The 23,856-nt window shown below is 43.1% G+C and overlaps 1 protein-coding gene and 1 long non-coding RNA gene across 2 annotated transcripts; both read right to left on the bottom strand.

Annotated features, from left to right (window-relative positions):
* Window positions 1–2,632: 2,632 nt before the first annotated feature.
* On the bottom strand, window positions 2,633–8,029 carry LOC125689697 (uncharacterized). Its single transcript, XR_007375397.1, has 3 exons — window positions 7,473–8,029; window positions 7,054–7,149; window positions 2,633–2,739 (listed from the first exon to the last, which is right to left on the bottom strand). It is a non-coding gene; the product is annotated as an uncharacterized LOC125689697 (long non-coding RNA).
* Window positions 8,030–11,226: 3,197 nt separating this feature from the next.
* CRNKL1 (crooked neck pre-mRNA splicing factor 1) lies at window positions 11,227–23,781 on the bottom strand. Its single transcript, XM_048937187.1, has 14 exons — window positions 23,659–23,781; window positions 22,756–22,908; window positions 20,925–21,016; window positions 20,659–20,817; window positions 20,136–20,302; window positions 19,134–19,312; window positions 18,348–18,518; window positions 17,930–18,121; window positions 17,003–17,062; window positions 15,938–16,018; window positions 14,000–14,239; window positions 13,508–13,609; window positions 12,461–12,709; window positions 11,227–12,049 (listed from the first exon to the last, which is right to left on the bottom strand). Exons 1-14 carry the CDS (start codon window positions 23,704–23,706, stop codon window positions 11,882–11,884), a joined length of 2,061 nt encoding a protein of 686 aa, XP_048793144.1. The 5' UTR covers window positions 23,707–23,781; the 3' UTR covers window positions 11,227–11,881.
* Window positions 23,782–23,856: the final 75 nt, after the last annotated feature.

The raw sequence follows: 23,856 nt of genomic DNA on the forward strand, positions 1-23,856 counted from the left end.
GTAACTGGAAGAGAAAGATTAAAAACTGAATAAGCAAGCGTGTGTAAAACGGTGATTTGCTTATCTTAAGGAAGATGCTTTCTCTAGCTAGAAAGACTGGCACAGAGGCTGATGCTTGAAAATATTCTGAGCTGTCTGAAATTTCCTTTTCTTTTCTAGTACTCGTGTAAATCAACGTACACTCTCTTGAGAACCCCACAGATATTTCTTCACACTCTTCTCACAGTTTTAGTTTACTGCCTGCGTTGTCAAACAAGGGAACTTGAATTTGTTCTGCAAGTTTTAAAGCAACTGAAGTTCCCAAAGCAACTGTTAGGTGGGTGGGGGGAAGCCAGGCTCCCAATCACTCACAGCAAAGAAACCCAGAGAGACACACAACGCAATGCCCTCCTATGAAGCAGAGGGGGTCGCTGAGAAGGAAGTTACATTGGTTCAAATCTACTCTGCATGTCTATGGTTGGAAGGCAGTAAGTTTGTTGTTGGCAGGTGTAAGTTGGGTATAGAACCAGCCCTCAGGAGGAGGGGAGAGAGTTAGGGTGAGGGAGGGTTAGGGGGAGCATCAGCAGGCAGCACATGGCACAGCTTGCAGCTTCACTTCCTGAGCAGAACCAGATGAAGCAAGGCAAATCTTTCCTCGTGAAAATTTGCAGAGGGTCAAAAGACCAAACCCCAGCAGAGAAGATGAAAGAAGCTCCTGTTGTAAGGAGCAGAAAAGAGTAATTGCCAAGATCACAGAGTGAGGAGCTGCAGCAAATGTGGTGCTTTGGGGACTGCTAATGGGATGGAGAGCATGGCATTTAATGTCTGCATTAGCAACCTGGTGAGATTGCACTCAGTCAGTTTCTTAGCTGTAAAATCAGAAGTGAGAGACCTGCAGGAGGTCTACAGAAAGCTGTGGGCCATCGGAAGTACAAGACAAGCTGGTGGATGCCACAGGCCAAATCTATGACTAGAATAAGCATAGAATACGTGCATAGTGCTCCTTGTTAAGGGCAGGAGGACAGTGCCCTACACTGAGAGCATCCCAGTGCCTGCCAGCTCCAGCAGTGGGCAGGGAACAGCTCTGCTGTGCAAATAATCACACTGCTGCAAGACAGCTCCCAGACTGCTTTAACATGAAAGTACAAGCTGCATCACTGGGAACCTGAAATGCCATCAGAGACATTGTATTAAGAGGCTTTAAGTGAAGCAATAGAGAAGTTAAAATACTAGATTTGGGTTTTAGTTATATTTTGGAGAGAAATCACTCTTGGTTGCTGAGTTACAAGAAGTCTTTAACATATAAATGATAGGTATCTAGAATTCATTAAATTCTATAATCAAAATCCAACTACCATTTCCAATGCAAATTAGTTATCGTAGAATCATACAATTGTATGAGTTGGAAGGGATCCCTAAAGGCCATGGAACAGGGACACCCACAGCTCCAGCAGTGCTCAGTGCCCCATCCAGCCTGACCTTGGCTGTGTGCAGGGATGGGGCACCTCCACCTCTCTGGGCAGCCTGTGCCACTGCCTCAGCACACAGTTGCATCTTAGTCTCGAGAAGATGCTCTCTCACTGTAGCACAGTCCCTCCCAAGGGGCACTGAGTTCTCACCTGCTTCTTGCATTGTACCAAGCATGTGCACAGTGCCTTCCAGGACAGATGAGGACATCCCAGGGCAGATATATTCGTTGCTTTCATTCTTCTCGTCTCTCCCATCACCACATCCAGATCCAAAATATGGTCTAAAATAGAATTCAATTCATTTCTTTTTGAACAGTGATGGAACAAATGGGCCCATGGAGATCAGTTCAGCTTTCTATTACTGTGCACGCATTAAACATTAAAGCTTCTATACTCCTTCCCCTAGCAAAAGCATTTAAAATGCACAGAACATTTCCAATTTGAATTCCATAACTATCCATAATGCTTTCAGATGTGCTTTTTCTTTTTTCTTTTCTTCAGTTGTCACCTGGGCACTTCCCTAAGCAGCTTCCTAAATCTCATCTCTATTTTTTGCCTGGTCGCTTCTCCAACCAACAAATTCCACCTCCTCAGGTTTACTCTCAAGAGGAGAAATGAGAAGTGCCCTGACACAAGTACTGAGACACTATCTCAGCAATGTTGATATCAGGCTTCACTAAGAGATCAGGGCAGCCTGATACCTTCAGCTCCCACCCCTGTAACTCCCAGTTTCACCATTTCTTACTCTGCTCTTTCGTGGTGTCAGCAGCACACGTCCACAGACCAGAGATTAGACCAAGCATTATCTCTACAACAGATCTCCCCCCAAAGCCCATATTCTCAGGCAGAGCTCCCAGCAAGACTCATTCTTGTTTCCACAGCAGAACGCTGCTTTCCAAGACCAGTGGTTGCAAAAGTTTCTTCATTCTATTTTGCTAGACATTGCATCACTAGAGACACAACAGTTAGGACAACATCTGTAGGTCCTTTCTCCGCCCATGAAAACCTGTGTATTTACCAATGTTATTGAAATGAATACACCCAGCTTCAAAAAAGAGAAGTATCTAAAAATTTTCTTTCAGCTTAGGGCTGGAAATGATAGCAATGATTCCCACTGCTCTGTTAACAAAAGTCATTCTGGTTTCTGTATCACAACCAAGAGTGAAGAGAAATACTTGACCTACCCACGCTCTGAAAGGCTGTAACACGTGTTCCATTGAATTTGTCCACACAGATGTTTCACATTCAGCAAATTTGCTCACATCCCCACAAAGAGACCCATTTTTGTTCCCTGCAAAAAGAAAAAAACATTGTCAGGATGAATCCTACAGCCCTGCTGCTAAGCCCCTATTATCCCCCTAACGGAGTATAATCACTGTCATCAACTGCAAATGGAATTGGAGCACCTCTGTGCTGACCCCTCGTCATTCTGTGCCTTTAGATTCTTCCATCTCTTCAGCAATTTGCAATCCGTGCCTTTGTTTTGCCTCTCAGGAAAAACTTTGTGCAACAGAATTACCAAAAAGACACTTGGGCAGCTCAGATAAATGTTCCCTGGTCTTTTTTGTTTGTTTGTTTTTTAATTATCCCATTCACTTACTAAAAAACACGGTTTCACTTTCAAATAACTTAATTAAGAAAGGCTGAAATAGTTGATATTGCTGTTTCCTAAGGTTTCACAAATCTTTGGGATATTCTACCTCTATAGATTTTATTGCATAAAGAAAGATTTCCTGGATTAATGTGGGAAGTGATGCACTGTGCTATGCAGCGCAGTGGTTACCAAAAAAAACCCCCTCCATTCTGGTTATTTGGATGTTGCAGTTATGACACATCACTGAGGAACTGTAAGGATCAGATCACCAGTTATAGCCTTCCCTATCGCTATTCCCATATGAGGTTGGTCTGGAAGACACCCAGACAGCTCCAATGGGGACATTCTTCCTCCTGGCTCACAAGGCCCCAGGGATGGCCTCCAGCAGGAGTCTGGTGTAGAACCACACAATCAGTGAGACTGGGAAAGACTACCATCAACCCATCCCCACCAAGCCATGTCAAACCTGGGACGCCGAACACTGCCTTGAACATGTTCTTCAAGCCCTAGGAAGAACAAACCTTACAGAGGAAAGGAAGAGACTGAAGCACAGTCAGATGCTCGCAGGAGACAGGGAATTCAAGCAAGAGAAAGATCAGGCTGAAGACATCCCATGCTAAGGCTGCGAGGGTACAGAAAACAGGAGCGCTGGTGATGGATGCCATGCTTTCAGAGGGGTAGGACATAAGAAAAAGTTACAGAATGGAATTTGGAGGTATAGGAAAACCAACTTCCAAACAAAATACCTTGTCTATTTAAGGCAACAGAACTTCTAGCCACGCACTGTTTACAGATTGTTGATTTATGCAGCCTTAATTTCAATGTGTTTGAACCTCAGATGCTTCAGTCATATGCTCCTTGTTAGCAAGGTTAGCCTGCATGCTGATAAGCATCAATTCTTTATTTATAACTTTACCAATTACCCTTCGGAAGGTTTGTAGGCAATTCTGATAATAAGGACAATTTCCATTATTTTTCAAACTTCTGTTTTCATTTTTTTCCATGGAGGGAGTTAGCAATTTTTGCTCAAAGCTGCAGTTACAGTTCCCAGTCCTTTGGTGGGATTTCAGCATAGAGAATTACAAAAAAAGGCAGTATCAGTAGGCATAGCTGCTCATTGCCTTGTCTGGTTGTGGCCACAGCTGCCTGCAGGGCATTGCCTGGGGCTGCTGTGCTTTAAGCACTCGTTGCCTCAGTGGGGATGCATGCCTTGCTGGCTGCCTCCTCCTCTTCACCAAACACTGCTCTGAAGGAAGCAAGCCCTCTGGTGAGCAGCCCCTCGCCTTTCCACTCATGCAATGCACAGCTGGGGCTTGAGGAAGAGTATTTTCTGTATGCTGTCCTCAGCTTCATCCTGCTTTTGAGCTCTAGCAGGAGTAGATTCAGCCACCATTAATAAAACACAGCTTACGAGTATATACAGACATTTATCTTCCTTCAAGAGCTGCGTTTTATTGACTGATTGTATCTACACAAGTGGAACGAAAGCACAAATACTATAAATCCCTCAAAGAACCATCTCCTAATGAAAATGGGTAAAAGGCAATTTCAGGAAAGATAACTTGCAGAATTAAGAGCCAGGAAATAAAAAGCAGGCTGAAATGTTAGCAATTCCCTGGCTTTCAGGTGCTGATACAGAACCATAGAATCACTAAGGTTGGAAAAGAGCATTAAGATCATCCACAGCCCAAACACCAACCCATCCCCACCATCTCTGGACATGCTCCAGGCCATCGGTGTCTTTTTGGTAGCGAGGGTCCCAGCACTGAGCACAGCACTTGAGGCACAGCCTCACCAGTGTCAGCATATGTCACAGCGGAGCACATTCCAGCAGCCATAGTTCTCAGTCTCTCTGAAATAGGCAATTCCACGTGTGGGACTCTCTGTAAATAGTTGCCACAGAATAAAACCAGTGTAATTCCTAAAGTCCCCCTCGCCTTCAGCTTCTCTGCCAAGCAAGCAAAGAGCCAATTGCCCTTCCCCCATATGAATTTGCTGCTAGGCATTCCTTCTATTCAGTAACTTGGTTTTTGAAGCATTTAAAGACATTTCATACCCCAAACACCCATAGCCCCTGCCACGTTCAGCTAAATGTGAAGGACAAAGGGGATTGCACACTCATGGAGCATCTCCCCTCTTCTCACTGCCAGAGACATCTTGCAGGAATGTTTCTTTTCCACAGCCTGGTGATAAATCTTAGCAGGTCAGGTAAGAGCCAGTAGGGTGCTTTGCTTTCATATCTTAAACTATGTCCTGCAGTTCTTCAGAGATGAAGTAAACAGACATAAAACAAGCACTCTAAAATATTGTAACACCTATTCCAGAACACAAATCCCAGAGACAGAGGCTACCAAAATCAAACAGCTGAGCAGAGAACACTTGAAACTCGTGTGAGAAGAACACCTTGCTCATGCAACCAGGAGCTGTAACCCTGCAAGGCATGGCAGCAGAGCAGCATGGGACTGGTCTGAACACAGCCAGGGGGTCAAGAAGCTGCTGAATACATCCCCAAATGATTAAGCACGGCTTTGCATCCGATGTTCATCTGTCATATCATTTCTCCAGTCAGCAGAGATGGGAGGGAGTCGGCTGGATGGGAGGACAGGGAGGAGACCCCCACCCTGAGCAGGCTGCGAGCCTCTTAAATTCCAGCTGGAAGCTGCTGTGCCACCCAAACCAGCATTTCACATGGACTGAAGTTACCATGGAAACAGTGTCCTATATAGGTCATCCAGTCCCTCCCCAGGCCCCCCGCTGCAGCTTGAGATCCTGCTCAGCCCGGCGTTAGAGCAGCTTGCGATGCTGCTCGAGGTGACTCACGTCTGCAGCAGCTCCGTGTGCTGCACACAGTGCAGATGTGGGCTGCAAAGGTACCCGAGGTGACTTCTTAAAGAACAACTCACTCACAGCTGGGCTGTGCAACATTACCACCATTGATGCTTTTTCTCAGCAATAATCCTCAACATACGGAATCGTAACATTGTTTAGGTAGGAAAGACCACAAAGATCATCGAGCCCAGCCATCAACACAGCCCTACTGTGCCCACCTGCCTCAGTGCCACATCCCCATGGCTCTGGGACTGCCCCAGGTGACCCCACTGGTCCCTGGGCAGCTGTGCCACTGCCTCACTGCTCTTGGGGAGAAGGAATTGTTCCTAACAGCCAGCCTGAACCTCCCTGGCACAACGTGAGGCCATTACCTCATGCTCTATCAAGTGTGCCAAATTGCATCTCTCCACGTGGGCACAGTGGGGATGGGTTCAGGGTTGGACTTGGTGATCTTTTCTACCCTTGATAATACTATGAACCTGTGTAGGAGAACCTACTTGGAGAAGATATGGCCTCCACCAAGGAGTTTCCAGCTCAGGCAAAACTTAATTCTTTGCATGAAATGATCCCATCAAGTGCCTTCCAAACAAGGAAAGACAGCAAGCCCATAAAGCAAGAAATAAAACAAAATCCTAATAGAATAATCAAATTATCCTTCCTATATGAGGAGAGAAAGGAGGAAGAACAAGATTATTTCCATTTTTAAATACTCGTGAAGAGCTCAGATGCTACAGTGGCCATGACAGTGGTAAGGAAATGGCTGGCAGCTGGCTCAGCAAGGCAGCTATAAATAATACATCTCCAGATCTGTAGTTAATTTTCCAATATGTATGTTCCAACTAGGCTGGACGTTCTGTTCTTTTACATATATGTATTAATTATATAATGACATATAGCACGTTAGCATCAGCTACGTGTTTATATAATACAGTTGTAGGTATTTTTCATATGTGTATCCCCAAAGCCCTCCCCACTTTTTCTGGATATGCACTTTGCAATGAGCAAAGTCGTTCTCCACGCTCTGAGCAGGTGTCATTTATCATTAGAACCACAGCATCATCAAACCAACGGCTGGCTGGTGCTCGTGAAAGATCTTCTGCAGCTGTCACGAACTCAGTGGCTGTTAAACACGACCTCCTCCACCTCCACAGGCCACCCCGTGCTACCCAGTGTGTCCCTTACCTCAAACAGCCCTGTCCTGCAAGCCAGGATCCTCTTCTGTGACTCCCTTCAGCTTTGCTTCAGCAGTAAGATGGTTGGCCAATCCAGGACCCTTGGCTGCATTAGTTTTAGAAAATGTGCTGTTTGAAAGGCTTTTCAAAGGAACATGGACCTCTGAAGCCATTCCTACAAAGTCACCTTGTGCAGCATGCTGTCCAATGTGGCTTATAGCCGTGTATAATCTGGCATGGGAAAAACAACAGCCAGTTTTATCATAAAAGTCCCAGAATTTGAATGCAAAGCTTCCCTCTGCAACCTAATTGCTTTTTAGAGATGTGTCATAGCCCCATAAAAAAAATCACTTATGCATCTGTTCCGACTGCCCAGCAGTAATTTATTCCTACTTAGTGTCCAGAACCCAACTGTGAAGTACCACTTACTGGAACTGTAATTGGGCTAGGGGCAGTTCTTCAACATCATTTGCAGCTAGGCAATTTTTTTTCTGAGGACAGGCTTTTTGAAGACTCAGTATCACCAAAATGCACCCTTGCAAAAAGAAAAGCTGAAGTCAGAAAGTGATCACAAAGAATGCATTTTAGAATTGCCTTTGATGTGCATGGGGTCAAGTGGCCCAACAGCAACACAAAAGCCATTTTGAAAAATTTAAAAGGTACACAGGGGTATGGCTGATGTTTTAATAACATTTCTCCAACCTTCTTAATTGATGACATATCCAGAACTGGGCTCCACCAGCATCGCAGCATCCATGGAATGAACACAGAACCAGGCTCTTCAGTAGTACTGGGAGTGTTGCAGGCTCAGCTTCATGAGGCAGTTGCTCTTTCTGCAGCTCCTGTGCAGGGCTGGTCTTTGTGATTGCAGAAGTTTGTGGATTCTTTCTCAACATGGACTACAAGCATTTCACAGCTTTGATTTCCTGATCTTTCAAAAATATCTCTGACATGGTGGGCATCAGCTCCCTGAGACAAACCACCAAGCCAGAATGGCACTGTCATGGAGAACGCGGTGGGGAAGGACAGGGACAGGCACCTGCCTGTGTTTCCTCTCTGTTAAACTCAAACATCAACAGCCCATGGAGGCAGCTGTGACTGTGCCTTGCTGTGGAAAGGGGACAGTTTTAACACATGTGGGGGAAGCATCTCCACACTGGGGTCAGTGCCCAAGAGCACTACAGGAGACAGATGCTCCTGTATGGAAAATGAAGCATGACAGCATTCTTCAGGCAGAAGGCAGATGACATTATAGCCTCTATCAGAGCCTTCATTTCTTGATACGTGCTGTAATTTAGTTCACCATCACTTTCTGACATGTGTTACAGCAGCTCTGTCCTCATTTTCCAAGTGCAACACAGGACACAGGAGCCTGCTGAGGAACAGAGACATCCTTTACAAGATGGCTGTACAGCCAAGGAGGCTGTGGATGCCCCATCCCTGCAGGCACTCAAGGCCAGGCTGGATGTGGCTCTGGGCAGCCTGGCCTGGTGGTCAGTGACCCTGCACATAGCAGGGGGTTGGAACCAGACGAGCATTGTGGTCCTTTTGAACCCAGGCCATTCTATGATTGTGATCCTCAAGTAGGGAAAGAGAGCCAGAGGCAACAGCTGGAATCCTAATGCCAAGTGTGGGTAAAATGTTGAGCAGTGCACTTATGTTTCTTCAGGTCTCAGAGCCATAGGAGAAGTCAGGAAGCTCAGGACAATGGGAAGCACTCACAAGACAATCCTTATAGATAAAAGTAAGATTTCTGTACCTGATCTCCAAGAAAGATGTCAGTGAACACTGTTTCTCCCCAGAGGCTGAGTGGAACGAGACCCAAAGGCAGAGTTCCCTGTGGCCAAGGACAGGCAGAGCTGCAGCACCAGCAGCATTCAGCCTTGCCAGCTTTACATTCCTCCATCACCTCAGAAGTAATTAAGTCAGGAGAGGTGTCACAGACTGTTATAACCAAGTCTTTCAGCCAGACATGGAGTTTACATGAGGGGAAGAACATCACAGAACAATTACTAACAAAGCCTGCAAGAAGTTCAGAGATGTACCCAATCATCCCTGTGTTTACACACAGTGTCAAACAAACACACGCTTTGAGAATGGCAGTGTTTAGCTGCTCTTATGTTATAAGATACACTGTGTCTAGCTTGTTATGGAATAAAAACCTCCTGTTGGCTTTTTGGAAGATAAGCTTGCAACATGGACGAGCAGGGAGAGAAAGGAAGTGACTGTCTGGAAGTCCACTCACCCACATGGTCCCATCACTGCAATCACTGCAAATGTCTGGCACAACTCCTCACACAGCTCCTTACAGCTCTTCCATGGCTAGGACAGGTAAAAATCAGATCCCAAAGACTTGGAATGAGGGCAGCTTAAGGTGGAATAGTGCTGGAAGGCACAAGGTGAGGAGATGGAGAAATGGAAGGGTTTGACGATGCCACTTCCACCTCTCACTTGCTTCTCTGCACAAGTCCACAGCGTACCTCTGGGAAGTCACAGCAGGGGAGAGCAGAACAGGGAAATCAAATGTGTGCCTTTCTAACTAGAAATACCCCCTGATCCCTCTACAGTAGCACAAGGATCATTTTGCTACTGTTTTGGTCCAGTGTTCTTCATTCAACGCCTGACTTTAAGCTGAAAGCAAAAGCCACTCCAGCTTTCAGCTAAGTCAGCTCAAGACAGTTGTAAAGAAAAAGCCTGAGGTAAGATCTGCACAACAGGAGCTTACCCAGGTGCTTGGCATTTCAGACTTCAGCTATTATTCCTGCATATGCATCATGAAGCGCAAAGTGCTCTAGGAGTTGCTCTATGGATCCTCTCCCCCCCCGCTCTCTTTTGATGTACACACATTTTTCTGCCAGCATTCTCTTTCAAAAGTAGCAATTCACGATTTTAAGGAAAAACTGCTGCAGAAAAGCTGTTTTTTTAGCTGTTCTCATTAGACCTCAAGCACGATTCAAGTGATCTGAGCCATCCAGAAGCCTCAGAACATACAGAATTCCCAATACTTTCCAGCCTCTGCAAGAACAAAGACTGAAACTTGCACACAAACAGAAGACTGCAGACAAAGCATCTCTGCTGCCGCCTGGTGCCCAGCACGCCCAGCCAGCGCCAGGAAGGCAAGGGCTGCGCTTGGCTGCTGGGATGTGGCAGGAGCACAGCGGCTGTCTCTGAGTGAAAGAATTAAAAACCAAAATGCTTGCAAAATTTAAACCCAGAAATCATAGGAAGCCATACAAATTAAGCTAAAATTCAGATAAATCAGATTTTTATCTTGTACGTCAACATGATTTGATCAGCCGTCATGAAGAATCAGCGCTGTGTTACCAGGCAAGCTTTTAGGAAGCTAAGGAAAAACTGGTGCAAACATACAGCAGACTTCAGCATCACACCATCAGTTGCACTGCAGCTATCAAGGGAAACAAATAAAACAACAAAATTCACATAAAATAATCAGGCTTTAAGAGAGAATGCATAAACTTATACAGCTGCTCAGAAAACACAGAATTGATTTTTAATTCAGAAGAGTAAAGATTAACAAATAACCCAAGGACAAAACTCCTCAATAAACAACTTTTTTGTTCTGTGTCAGCCAGCTAAGTAGTAAGACCAATAAACACGGGACAAAACAGGGATAGAAGGCCTGGAAACCAGATTAAGGAGAGGATTGCACAGATAGAACTTGTCCTGCAGGCAATTCAGACAGGCACCCAGTCCAATGAACAACCCAAGAGAACTGAGAGCTTTCCCACAACTCCATTCTCTTGGTGCTCCCATGATTGTGGGCATACACCCAGCAAATGCATTCTTCTGCCTTCATTTGGAGGTTTCTTATTCCCACCATGCCTTCCCTTGCTCGACGCATTCACCCCACTGCTTCTCCACTTAACCCCAGCCATACCAGCTGCTTCCTCTTCCATTCCTTGCCAGAATGGTCAGCCTGCAGGTAAATATGCTCTTTCTTTCCCCTCCCTTGTGCTCCTGACCACCACCCAGAGCCATGCGGTCCTGCATGACTTTTCTGGCTCTCTCCTGGCAGCAGCTGCAGTGGAACAAGAGCATTTTTTTTTGTTACAATAGGAAAAAAAGAGGAAAAATAAAGAATGTATGAATGAGAAAATCTGAATGAGAAAACTTCCCCTCGATGTTTTTTGCCCTATGAAGTACAAAAAGCAGAACAAGAAGCCCATTTACACTTCTGCTTTATTTCCTGATAGATTATTTGCTATAAAATATGGTGCCAATATATTCAAATAGTAAAATATAGACAAACTGTGTGGTACCAATCTCTGCACATCTGTCTTTCGTGGGTTAGTTTCAGTGTATTCAGCTTCTATTCTTGTCCATCCTGACCAGGTTTCTGAGGTTTCTTACTTTGGTTGGAAGTTGAAAACAAAAACCAGCTGACTGCAACTTGTTCAACTGTCCTCATGAACAACACATATCTTACAGAATTACTGGAAAAATATCAATCAGGAATGGTTGAGGACATCTTTCTCATTGAAGAAAGTAGACCTGTTGTGTTGACATATTAACATCCCTAAGCACTACTGCGAAGCTTTCCAGAAGCCTTACAGCAGATGGTCTTGCCCTAAAAACAAGAGCTGCCATCCACTTGTCACAGTTCTCAGACCACTGGTATGGATTCCAGGCTTACTGCATGACATTTCCTTTCAGTTGATGGCAATCAAGAGTCTATTAAAAAGAATCACCTCCAACATGGTGCTGTTTCTCAAACCAAAAGGTGCCTTAAGTCAAAAATAGCCCTTCAAGAATGTTTACTCCTCACCATTGAAAATAGCATACAACACCCAAGAAAAGGAGCAGGGCAAGGCAACACCTTAAGACTGGCTCTCATCAATGTCTTTGTCTGGATCCATTTCTGCAGCTTCACTCTCCTGTTGCTGTTTCTTCCAGAGTTTAGCCATAGCAAGTAGTTTGAGATTAGGCTGATTGGCAGTATCTTCTGGGAAAATATAATCATAATATTCCTCCCAGCCAGCATCAGACTACAGGGAGAAAAAAAAGAACACCACAAAACAGGTTTAATTTGCATGTTAATGTTAGCTATTAGCAGGTTTTTCTAATAAGCATAGAAATGAGATAAAATTAAAATCAATGTTTGTCAGGACACCCATAGCAGCTAAAACCAACAAGCTGAATGGGTGCAATATGGTAATGAAATTTTAGTCTAAAACTACCTTGAGCACTGGTATTTCATTCTGAATCAACTGCCCACCTGCCCCACCGAAGGACAAGGAACTCAGCAGGATGTGTCTTCTGCTAATACTTTCCTTCAGTTACAGAAGTAATAGCAGTACACAGTTACAGCACCCATCACAGCCAGTTTTGAGCTCCAGACCCCAGTGAAGAGCCACCAAGGTTTCAGAAAGATTACTTGAATATTTTTTTCTTCTTACCCCATCTTCAGCCTGCAGTTTTCTCCTCTTCTTTATTTTTTCAGGCATAAGTTTTTCTATCCTCTCTTTAGTGCTATCAGTTCCAAACTCCTCTTCAAAGGTCTTCCAAGATTCCAGAAGCATGACTCTCTCCTCTTTCTCCTCACAGTTCCTCATTGCCTTATTAGCCTCTTCGTAAATCTGCCGGCACCTCGACAAGCTCTCCTCTTTCCCTGCAGATAGCTCAAACTGTGCAAAGCTGATCCATACCTGTGTTGGAAACAATCAAAAACCAAGCTGAAACTTCCACCCTGAACAGGTGAGTGATAAAGTGATAAAAGAAAACAAAGCAGCTAAAAAAAAAAAATAATCACAGAATCACAGAATCACCCGGGTTGGAAGGGACCCCAAGGATCATGTAGTTCCAACCCCCCTGCCTAGCAGGGCCACCAAACATACACATTCAGATCAGGTTGCTCAGGACCCCGTCCAACCTGGCCTTGAACACGTCCAAGGACGGGGCATCCACAACCTCCCTGGGCAGCCCGTTCCAGGGCCTAACCACTCTCCTAGTAAAGAGCTTAACTTTTATAAGTAAGTTTGTTTCAAGGATGTGAGATTTGCCTCATTTTAAGAGGAAAGAATACTTCTGTAGCAATCTCAACAAATTTCTACTGCTTGCTTTGGGTTATGACAGACCTGTCTGAACTTAGTCAAATCACAGCATCAAATTACACTGGAACAATAATCACAATGAGTATTTGCAATATTTTAGCAAATTAAACCCCAAAGCTGCTCAGCAAGAAGAGGGCTGCTTTGCAAAGCTTCTACAAAGCTTTCCTTTCTTAAATATGACACAGCTGTTGTTACACAGAAGTTAAAAATGCCTGCATTACTATAAGGTCAAAAACATAGGACTGAAGTCTGGTTTTCAGTCAATTCCACAACGTCATAGAATCATAGTCTGCAAGTAGAGCCTAACAGTCAGGCAGTCAAAGCAATCAAATCTTTCCACCCAGCAGGGATCCAATTCAAGCCCTGTTCTGTGTTCTGGGTACCCATCCATACCTTGACGTGTTGCGTGCGCTGAAGCAACCTGCGGTAAAGGTTTCTTGTCTTCTCATACTCTTCTTGCTCTATTTCAAAGTCAATGTAGGATTTCCAAAGCACCTGTAAAACAGAAGTCCCTCCATACATTCACAGCCTCCAGCAGCTCTGTGTTCAACACTGTGCCAAAGAAGTTCTTTAACAGAGGAGTGCAGATAAATATGAACTTTGTAAAAATGAACTTCAGATACCCAAGTATTAATTAAGACCAAGTCACATGAAATCCTGTCCACGTAATCCATTTAGCTTACACTTGGAAGCGGGCATCTCCTGCCACATTTTATCATGGGTTTTATAGCCCTGCCTATCCTGCTAAGGAACAGATGCTCAATTAATGAGACAGATTAGGCCACTATTGTGAGCAGATCTGTTTGGGCTGTTAGATTATTGACATTTCAATTAGTCAAACATCTGAAAATGACGATAAGATGTGAAATGCACCTTCCCCCTTACCTCTGGCATGTCCAGTCGAGGTTGGCTAATAGCCAGTTCATAAATGGCACGGGCTCTATCAATATCACCAAGAATGGTCTCAAGTTCAGCAAATTTAATCCACGACGTGCAGTTTTCTGGTGCAAACTCCAGGAATTTCTCATACAGCTTTCGACAACGATCAAATTCTCGCAACTGTAGCTCCAGTTCAATATAACCCTTGAAAAGTTTGTTTTTTGGACATTTACCTATGGATGTTCCCTGTTCAGAAACAAGAAAACCACAAGCCACTTAAAGATCTTGCAAAAGAAACAAAAGCCAACACTACTTCTAAATAACTTTGTTGTTCAATATTTGAACTAAAACGCTTTTTTGAGTAGAGTTTGGACCAGCATGAAATCCAATCGATGTCTGCAAATGAGGGAAGCATCCATAAAGCATCAACAAGAACTGTGAAGCAGAAGACTTTCTAACTTGTTTTACTTTTCAATAACAATAATTTCTCATGAGTTGGGACTCACCATGGCTCAACAAACACACACTTCATCTTGCATCAGAAGATGAAGAAAACACACTAGCAGTCTGTACCAGCCTTCCAGTTGAGGAGTTACCAAACATGATGTTAAACAAAGTCAAAAGAAACCTCCTCCAGGAGCATTATCCACACTGCCTGCTTGCTGATTTACAGTAAAGGATGGACAGAGAAGAATATGAAAAACAAATACTGCTGCTTTGATACGCTTCAGCATCTGAAGAAAACTACCTGTCCTCAGCCACAAGTGCCAAACCAGGAGAAAGCTATTCATGATTTGGGAAGCTTTCAAAGTCATAGTTGAGACTGGGCACATCTGCAATAGGGAATACCAGTCATTTAGATTTGAAGAGATGTCTAAGATCACTAAGGTAACCTAGCTTTCCTCTTCTGCATGATGACAGCACACTGCCTAGACACCCTTCCTCAGGAATGAAGCTGGAGGTGGTTCAGAGCAAACAAAAGCAAGGTAACTTCCTGCCAAATCTAGGTCCAATTCACAGAAAGACTATGGCTTCATCTACAAAATCTAGTTTCAAAAATAATTCAAAGTAACACACTACAAAAACCAGCCAAATTAAACAACAATAGAAAAAAGACCAGCAAAAGACAAGTCTAAAATAAACCGAAGGAACTATTTCAACAGAGACCAAAGTAGCCTTTCTAGAATGGAAGGGGGGTATTTCAAATCAAGCTAGAACTACAGCATGTTTCAAGACAGATGGTTGCCTTCTCCTGCAGGGAGATTTTAAGATTTCTCATTTAATCCCTCTGCTTTGCTTTTTTTCTGGGCAAAGGCAGGAGTCCAGCTCAACAAACACAGCTTTACTAGCATGTTGGAGGGTAAAATTAGTCCGCTGCTGTCACTCAGCTTATTCAGAGTATCTGAACTGCAGGGAAACAATTTCTGGTGCCAAAACATATTCCATCACTCTCTGACATGGCAGGGAAATTTGTACAGAAGCTCCTACACCTGCACAAAGCTCCCCATGATTGCTTCTATCAACAACCAAGTAGCTGGGACTCAAATGTTATTAAGTGTGATTGTCTAAGAATCAAAAACTCCTATTTATTTAGATTTTTAAAAAGCAACTGCTAATACAGGTATCATTTAAACAAACCTGCAGTAGTTAGAATTCTTTTAAGTGCACTAAGCTGATTTGTACTCTTGTATTTAGATGCACCTTTTGCCAGCAGAAACAGGAAAGCTGCATTCATCTCAGTCTGTGGCTAATTCATCATACCAAGCTATACTGCTTCTTAAATCATACATGACAGTAAATGCTGGTCCCTGCAGATTTCTAGGAAGCTTTATTTAAGTGGATTAAAAACAGCAATTTACAAAGGACGATTTTTAAGACCTTTTAATGCTATTCCCTAGTTAATATTAGTTAGGGAAATCAATTACAGAATTAACCAAAGCTTACCAAAGCTCTTCTAGCAAGTGGAAGATTTTTCTGTCTTATTTCAAACTGTGCATACAGCAGCCATATTTTGGCAAATGTAAACTGAAAGAAAAAAGAACAACGTGATGCATGGGTTGGAAGCTCAGTAAATAATTTTGCATGTGTTCTTTACAAAACATCACTATCCACATATGAACTCACATTATCAATACTGCAGTTAGTTGTGTTTGACTTCAGTGTTTTTCTGTTGGAAAAGTGAGAATTTGTGACCCAAAGCAACCTCTACATCAAGGTAATTTACTCCCCTACAGAAGCGAAATAAAAACAGCCAGGACAGAAATCTTTTCAAGCAAATAAAGTATTTTACCAATCAACTGATTGGCTGACTCCATCAGCTATGGGGGATACACATGCTCATGACAGTTTATGAAATGCACCTTCCTCAGTGGGCACCATGCAATCAACTACAAAGTTACTATAAAAGGCAGCAACCTTCTGTAAAATTGAGTAACTAATATTTTATAGAGACTACAGGCAACGAGGCTGAGAACAGCTAGGAAAGGATCAGCCTTTCTAAGAAGGAAAACAAACAAGGGAAAGAAGAGAGAAGATGTTCTCTACTATTAAACAGTACTAAATTATTCTCTGTGTAGGTGGTGTTTCAGCTTTTTATAGCACTCCTGGTGACTTGGAAATGCTGATCAAACACTGGTTTCATGTCTATACAAGGAAATCTGACATTGATGTGCGGCCTGCTGTTTTCCCATTGACTACGCAAATTGCAGTTCTCTAATTCCTCAGCTTACAGGGAAAATACAACCAATTTCAGAAGATCAACTTTGCAAAAGTAGAAGAGACTCCCCATAAATCTTGGATAAGCAACTCCCTTGCTTGTGAGCAGCTATGTAATAATGCATCAGCAGCTTTTTGGAGAGGCCTTTGCATCTCAGCCTTGCAGCCCTCCCTGCGCTTAACTAAAGACAATTTAAGGGGCTTCTGAACCAGTGATTTGAGAGAGAAACTAAGGAATCTGGATCTTACAGTTTACAATATGAGCCTTTACATGAACTGTTGGAGGAGCCATACCTTCTTGTGTGGAAGGAGCTCAATACAGGCCTGATAAACTTGCCTGGTTCGCTCTGGATCCTGAAAGAAAAGGCAAAATTCAACAAAAAGTCAAATTCTTCATTCACTACTCAGATTACACTACAGTAATGACACCATTTTGAACTGCACAATGATTGTCAAACCTGAGAACAGTATTTTTTAAGTACAGGAGTTTAGAATCATGTTTGCCTAAAACTATGTATGTATGCATGTGTATGCACAATTCGAAGATGGTAAATTCTGAGGGTCAGTGATGGTCTTTTTTGAAGAAAAATAAAACCTCATTAAGAATGAGCCAATAAAACCATCAGTGCTGTCAGTTAGGGCAAAAAAAGGTTTCTTTTCCAGGACACTGAACAGCTATACTGAACTATGACTTTATGACATCAAATGCAGCTGTGTGACAGGACTGGTAACACCACAGACAAAGCCTCAGAAGGTAACTGTACCAAGAACTTGACTGCTTCACAGAACAGCTTCACCAATAGTTCTGTTATGCTACTTGTACTGCTGCTGTATTTGTAATACTGTGATACCTAACTGATAAAAAACAGAAGAAATACCTACACTATTTATTATATATCATTTGTAGCAGTATTGGCACAAGTTCAGGCAACAGTCTGGAAAAGGAAATTCAGATGGAGCTAGAAAGAGCTGGTTTTGCTTTTATCAGTCAGTTTCTACATGCATTGGGGCAAAACAAATGCTTTTCTCCTCATACAAGGGAAGGACTATTTCACACAGATTGAACTGTATTACACGGGGCAAATGCTGAAATAGCAAACCCTGTGGCTAATGACATAAAACAGATTGTTGTTGCTGCTCTCAGATCTCTACAGGTACTTGTAGCTACTTTGTGTAAGAAAAGCACTTCAGAAAGAAAAAAAGTGAGTTCCTCCTACTTGCCTTTGCCTCCAGCTCTTCATATAAGGCATAGTTAATCCAGAGATAGATGTATCTCTTCCAGTATCTCTTCTCTTGGATTGGGGGAACATTAGCAATGGCTCTTTCATACACTTCTCGGACAGTCTCTGCATCAGCATCACTTTCAACTAATCTCAAATAGTCAAACCACGCATCATAATTATGTGGATTTGCCTTCCAGAAAGATTGGAGTAGAGAAATGGGAAAGAAACTTAATTAATTGCAAATTACAAAACTTTTTCCTTTATTCAGTTTTTATTCAGAATTTCCCCTTTAGAACTAGTCACTGCAATACCAGCAAAAACTGCCTCAAGTATGCTTAAGCTAGAGCTTTGGAAGGGAGGTGGGTTAAAGTGTCTTCACTTCCACAATGAGCCCAGAGAACATTTGTAAAACGTACCTTCACTTCCTCTTCATACTGGAATCTTCTCTTGCTGACAATGATGTCTTCAATACCCCTTCTGTCTCCAAACTTCTTCTCAAAGATGGTGTAATTTTTGAAGAGATTCTGGGCATCCTGTTTTGGAATTCTATCCAAGGCATACTTGTAGATCACCCTTACTCTTTCAAACTGAAAATATTAAATATTATTTGAATTGTATTTGGAATGCAACTACTGTCTCATAATGTATGTTTTAGTATCTCACTGATCTTTTACAGTGCTTAATGCAAATGATCTTTTTAGGACAGGACTAACACAGATCTCCCTGGAGGGTAACACTGAAGAGAAACAAAGAAGAAAAATCTGTTAATACCAAGATTTACTATCACTTACTCATTTACAGGTTTGGAATAATTAAAGTATTTTAATGAGTCTGTAGTTTGGGGTTTACAGAATGCTCTAAATTGCTTAATTGCAAAATTATGGCTAATAGAGCTTTTATTTTGTATTATGCATGCAACTGATCTACAGTCTCATACTGTAGGACACGTATGAGATTGAATGGCACTACTGTGAGCCTTGGGAGATTTGGCACTTATTTTTCTTAGAACATATTTCCTCAAGGTCACCAAAAGCCAAATGTAAGCTAAGCAAAAGATTGATTCCTTAACTCAGACTACATAAGACCACAATGCTGTTGGAAAACACATGTATTGAAGTGCATGTTAAGGGACCTTGAGTTTGACACTGAGGAAGAAATCTTATGGAGGTGGTTAGTATCAGCCTGATGTAAGAAAACCTTACTTCTTTCTGGTTCTCTTCAAACTTGGCAAAAGCCACATACAAGTGCTCATCCATATGCTCCTCTCCAAAGAACTCCACTGCCCGCTCGTATACTTTCCTTGCATGAGCAAAATAACAGTGCTTCTCTTCAAAGCGGGCATACTTGATCCAGTTTTTCACATCAGGATGGACAATAACGAGTAGAGCTTTGTTAAAGAAACAGTAGGAGTTGAATTGAATCTCTCAAATCGCATCCTTCCCAGTGAGCACAGACAAAACAACTCCTAAGAACGACATATGCAAGTAACACAACTGGGAAGGAGACATTAAGCACCTCCAGCCATGCAAAGGTACCACGTTGAGTACTGTGATGTATAATCAAAGAATAGTAGGATGTTATAATCACAAAATAAACAAAAGAGTTAGGCAAAGCAGACTATGATAACAAAAGAGAATAAATAGAAAGCTTACCCCTATCCTGGGCTCACCCACAAAACACCAACAGAGCCAACCTCCAGCAGAGCTCCTTCCCCACTGGCAGCCAGCTCTTAAATAGGTCTAGGAGGGGTGCAGCCAGGCTCCCCCCCTTCCAGCAGCACGGGTGAATTGCCTTCAGCTGTGCTCCTCTGGCTGACTCATGGCTCTCCTCAGGTGATCAATCAGAGGTTCAGGCTGGCAACTCAGCAGTTCCCATACAAGTGAACCCAAATTTTAATAAAAGGAATAGAAGTCAGGCAAGAGTCAGGCAGAAGGCTAGGAAGGAGAAAACTGGAACAAATTATGCCTACAAAATAATCTAGAGGCAGGGGTGCTGCTAAGTGCTCCCTGTTGTAGCAGGATCTGTACATTTAACTGCACTTGGAGACACCTGTTTAAACACATGTTTAAGACCTACTGCTGGCTCTCAGTATGGTGGCTCACTCCCAGCACATCACAGTCAAAAGGAGCTGGTGTAGAGTAGGGACAAAAGGAAGAGTTCACGCCTCAGTTTGGCTAGGAGTCCCAATGCACTAAAAAGGATATATCTTTCATATATGGTACGTGCCCTATCCACCTCCTTGTATCTCAGCTCGAAGTTAATATAGGAATGCCAAGCTTGCTCCTCTGGTTGCCATTCCATCCAGCGTTCAAACACCTGACGTGATCCAGCAACGTTCCCCAGCATCTCTTCCATGTAAGTGTACTTATACCTTAGAAAACAAGATCTAGTGTTTACAAGCACTTAGTAAACACAAATTACAATGATTTTTCAAGTGCTTAATAAGAGCATCACTGGCACTTCTACCATGTATTTCCCAGAATATGCTCCAGAAATGCCTGTAGATACTGCTGTGACTGGCAGCATGCACATACACAAACATCCTTCTCATCCCATAACTACACAACCTTTCAAAAATTAAGCTTTTACATTCTTGGGAATCAGCCTAAAGATCTGCAGAACAAGAATACAATACACTTCTAGTGATAGAGATATACAAATGTAGAGATATAAAAATGACCAATCCTCTCTGGGGTAAAAGCAATGCTCCATTCTCTGTAAACATACCAGAATTGGTTCACCCTGGGGAGGGTGGTAATAGCTCGATCCCAAATGTTTCGGGCATGATTAACCTGGCGGTTCTTCATTTCCATTTCTGCATATTTCAGCCAAAGGGTGACATTTCTGTAGTCTACATCTAAAGCACGCTCGTAAATGGAACGGGCCCTGGAAAGAGAAGCTGTGCTTATTAACATGCCTCCAAAACACTGACAGCGTTTGTCAGCCTGTGTCTTAAGAGGTTTATAAGAGATCTACAGCCAGAACATAGTTACCTCTGTATTTCTTTTAAGCTTTCTTCCCATTGCGCGTACTTTATCCAGTTGCTGATAACAGTTCTGTTTTTTCTTATGTTATCTTCAAAAGTCTGAGGAGAAAGTTATTTCTGTAAGTACAAACATCCTTGGTGCAGACTAATCTTCACATAAACAATTTACAGGCTATTAGAAGAATTATGTGTTACATGTTGTAGTAACAATAGCTACTCAATGCAACACTTTCTAAAAACTGCATAGCAGAGCAGCTAGAAATGTTGACTGTCATACAGATAAGGACTACATTCGAGTTTCTGCAAGTGGATACCTGGAATACTAATGGGATAATGTATAATCAAAGAATATCAGGATGTTATAATCACAAAAAAAAAAAAAAACCAAGAGAGTTAAGCAAAGCAGACTATGATAACAAACGAGAATAAATAGAAGGCTTACCCCTATCCTGGGCTCACCCACAAAACACCAGCAGAGCCCATCTCCAGAAGAGATCCTTCCCCACTGGTAAACCAGCTTTTAAATAGGTCTAGGAGGGCTGCAGCCAGGCTCCCCCCCTTCCAGCAGCACGGGTGAATTGCCTTCACCTGTGCTCCTCTGGCTGACTCATGGCTCGCCTCAGGTGCTCAATCAGAGGTTCAGGCCATGGCTCAGCAGTTCCCATACAGATAATAACCAACTATACTAAAACTACTTTCTTATTTACAATTTTTTTCCAGTCTCCTGATTAACTGTTTCAATAGCAATAGCTGAAAAGATGGAATCTAATCATTGTACAATCCTGAATATATCGGTATGCACCAGTTCTGACGTGTGTGCAACATTCTATCGTTTTCTTTAATCTTATGATTATTCCCTGGATTTAATATTCTGGCATCAAGTGTCCAAGGCAATTTTCACTGTTCAGTGCAATGGTGACAGTATCTCCAGTGTTGCATTTGGCTGTCAGGATCAATACTATCAATACATAAATCACAGTCAAATATGGTTTAACAAAGGTAACATGCAGTGGCTTGCCATCCATACAAGAGATTACTGCCATCCATACAAGAGATTAAAAAATAACCTTAAGAACAACAACAACCTTTCTTTAGATATTGGCTGTATCTGAAAAACAACTGAGTAATTCTAGTTGAAAACATTTCAAGTTCACCATTAAGAATACACTCGCTTTACTTTCTTTTGATCCAGGACAGAAATTATTGAAGAAAAATGCAGAAGAAAACTGTAGTTAAGTTTGCACAAACCAGCTCTTATTTAAAGAAAGGAAAATATAAATATCTATCTAAAATCTCACAGGTAGAATGTTGTTTTTTGTTTGTTTGTTTGTTTTTTTTCTAGACAATCACCAAACCATAAACACATCTAGTGTAGAAATTTTTTTCTAATGTGTGCCCCACAAAGCATAACAACAAGGACAGAAATAACATTTGCAAAAGTAGTATGGTTCTATGCCTTGTTAATTGTAAACAGTTGAGATGGAAAAACGACCAGCATCAGCAAAGACTGCTGATGTTATGTCATACTGGCACGATATCAGTGGTGAATAAGAAACTGCATATAAATCATGCATATAATTACCTTTGCAATGCCCCAAACATATTGAATGCAGAGATCTGATATCATGTGTATTACCAAGTTTTGTTAAACAACATACTTTTATAACTTGCTTTTTGCATGAAAATATCACTTTTTCTATGAAAAGTGTGGGTTTTTTAAGAATTATTAACCTAAAAACTGAGCAAGTAATAACACAAAGAACACCTTGTTTATATTAGAAAATATCAGATTTCAGCACTTTATAGAAGGGTAAAACTTGTTTTTTTTTCCCCTTTACCTTCCTTTTCCGTAGCTTATAGTCATTTAGCTCTTCAACATCTGTGATCTTCTGCTGAGGAGGTGGTGGAAGAAGCTCGAGCTCTCTCTCCTTCGCTTCTCTTAAAAGCTGCTCTGCTGTGATCTGAACTTCTGCAGGCGCTTTGTTTTTCACCTGTAAAGCAAGGCCATTTGGTTTGCTTTCCCTTCTCAATGCAAAACTAAAAATCCCATCAGAATGAGTTTGGTCCAGCGGCTTCCCACGTGAAGCATCTACTAAAAAATGACTTGGAGGCTCCTGAGAGAAAGGACGGGCACCACAGTAACTGCCCAGTAACAGTGAGATCAGCATCAGGAGATCAGGAAGCTCACTGAGAATCATAGAATCGTAAAGATTGGAAATAAACAATAAGATCACCAAGCTTAACCACCAACACATCCCCACTGTTCCCACTGCCCACGTCCCTCAGTGCCACATCCCACAGCTCTGGGACTCCTTCAGGTGACCCCACCGCTCCCTGGGCAGCTGTGTCAGTGCAGAATCACTTCTGGAGAAGGAATTGTTCCTAGCAGCCAACCCGAACCTCCCCTGGCACAACGTGAGGCCATCCCCTCTCGTCCTATGGCCGTTCCCTGCCAGCAGAGGCCGACCCCGCCTCACACAGCCTCCTTTCAGGTGGTTGCAGCTCCACGAGGTCTGCCCTGAGCCTCCTCTTCTGCAGACCGAACAGCCCCGGTTCCCTCAGCCGCTCCCCATCACACTGGTGCTCTAGACTCCTCACTGAGAGCTGCCCCACCAGGCCGCTCCAAGACCCAGAGAAGCGCAGGGCCCAGGGCAGCCACCCGCTCCAGCCACACACCCCACCTCGCCCTCACACAACCCCGCAGCACCCACACAGCAGCCACAACCGCCACCACCGCCCACCTTGGCCACTTTGGGGATGCGCTGCTTGCCGGCCGCCGTAGACGCCATCTTGTCGTCTCTCCGCTCCGGCTCCGCCCAGCGACCTGTGACCTCACGTAGCGCCGGCGCGCGCGGTTGCCGTAGTAACGGCAGCGCGTCCCGGTAGCGGCGGTGCCGAGCGGGGCCGAACGGGGCCGAGCGGGGCCGAGCGCAGCTGAG

The sequence above is a fragment of the Lagopus muta genome, chromosome 2 (genome assembly GCF_023343835.1).
Source record: "Lagopus muta isolate bLagMut1 chromosome 2, bLagMut1 primary, whole genome shotgun sequence".
In the NCBI taxonomy this organism is placed as follows: Eukaryota; Metazoa; Chordata; class Aves; order Galliformes; family Phasianidae; genus Lagopus; species Lagopus muta.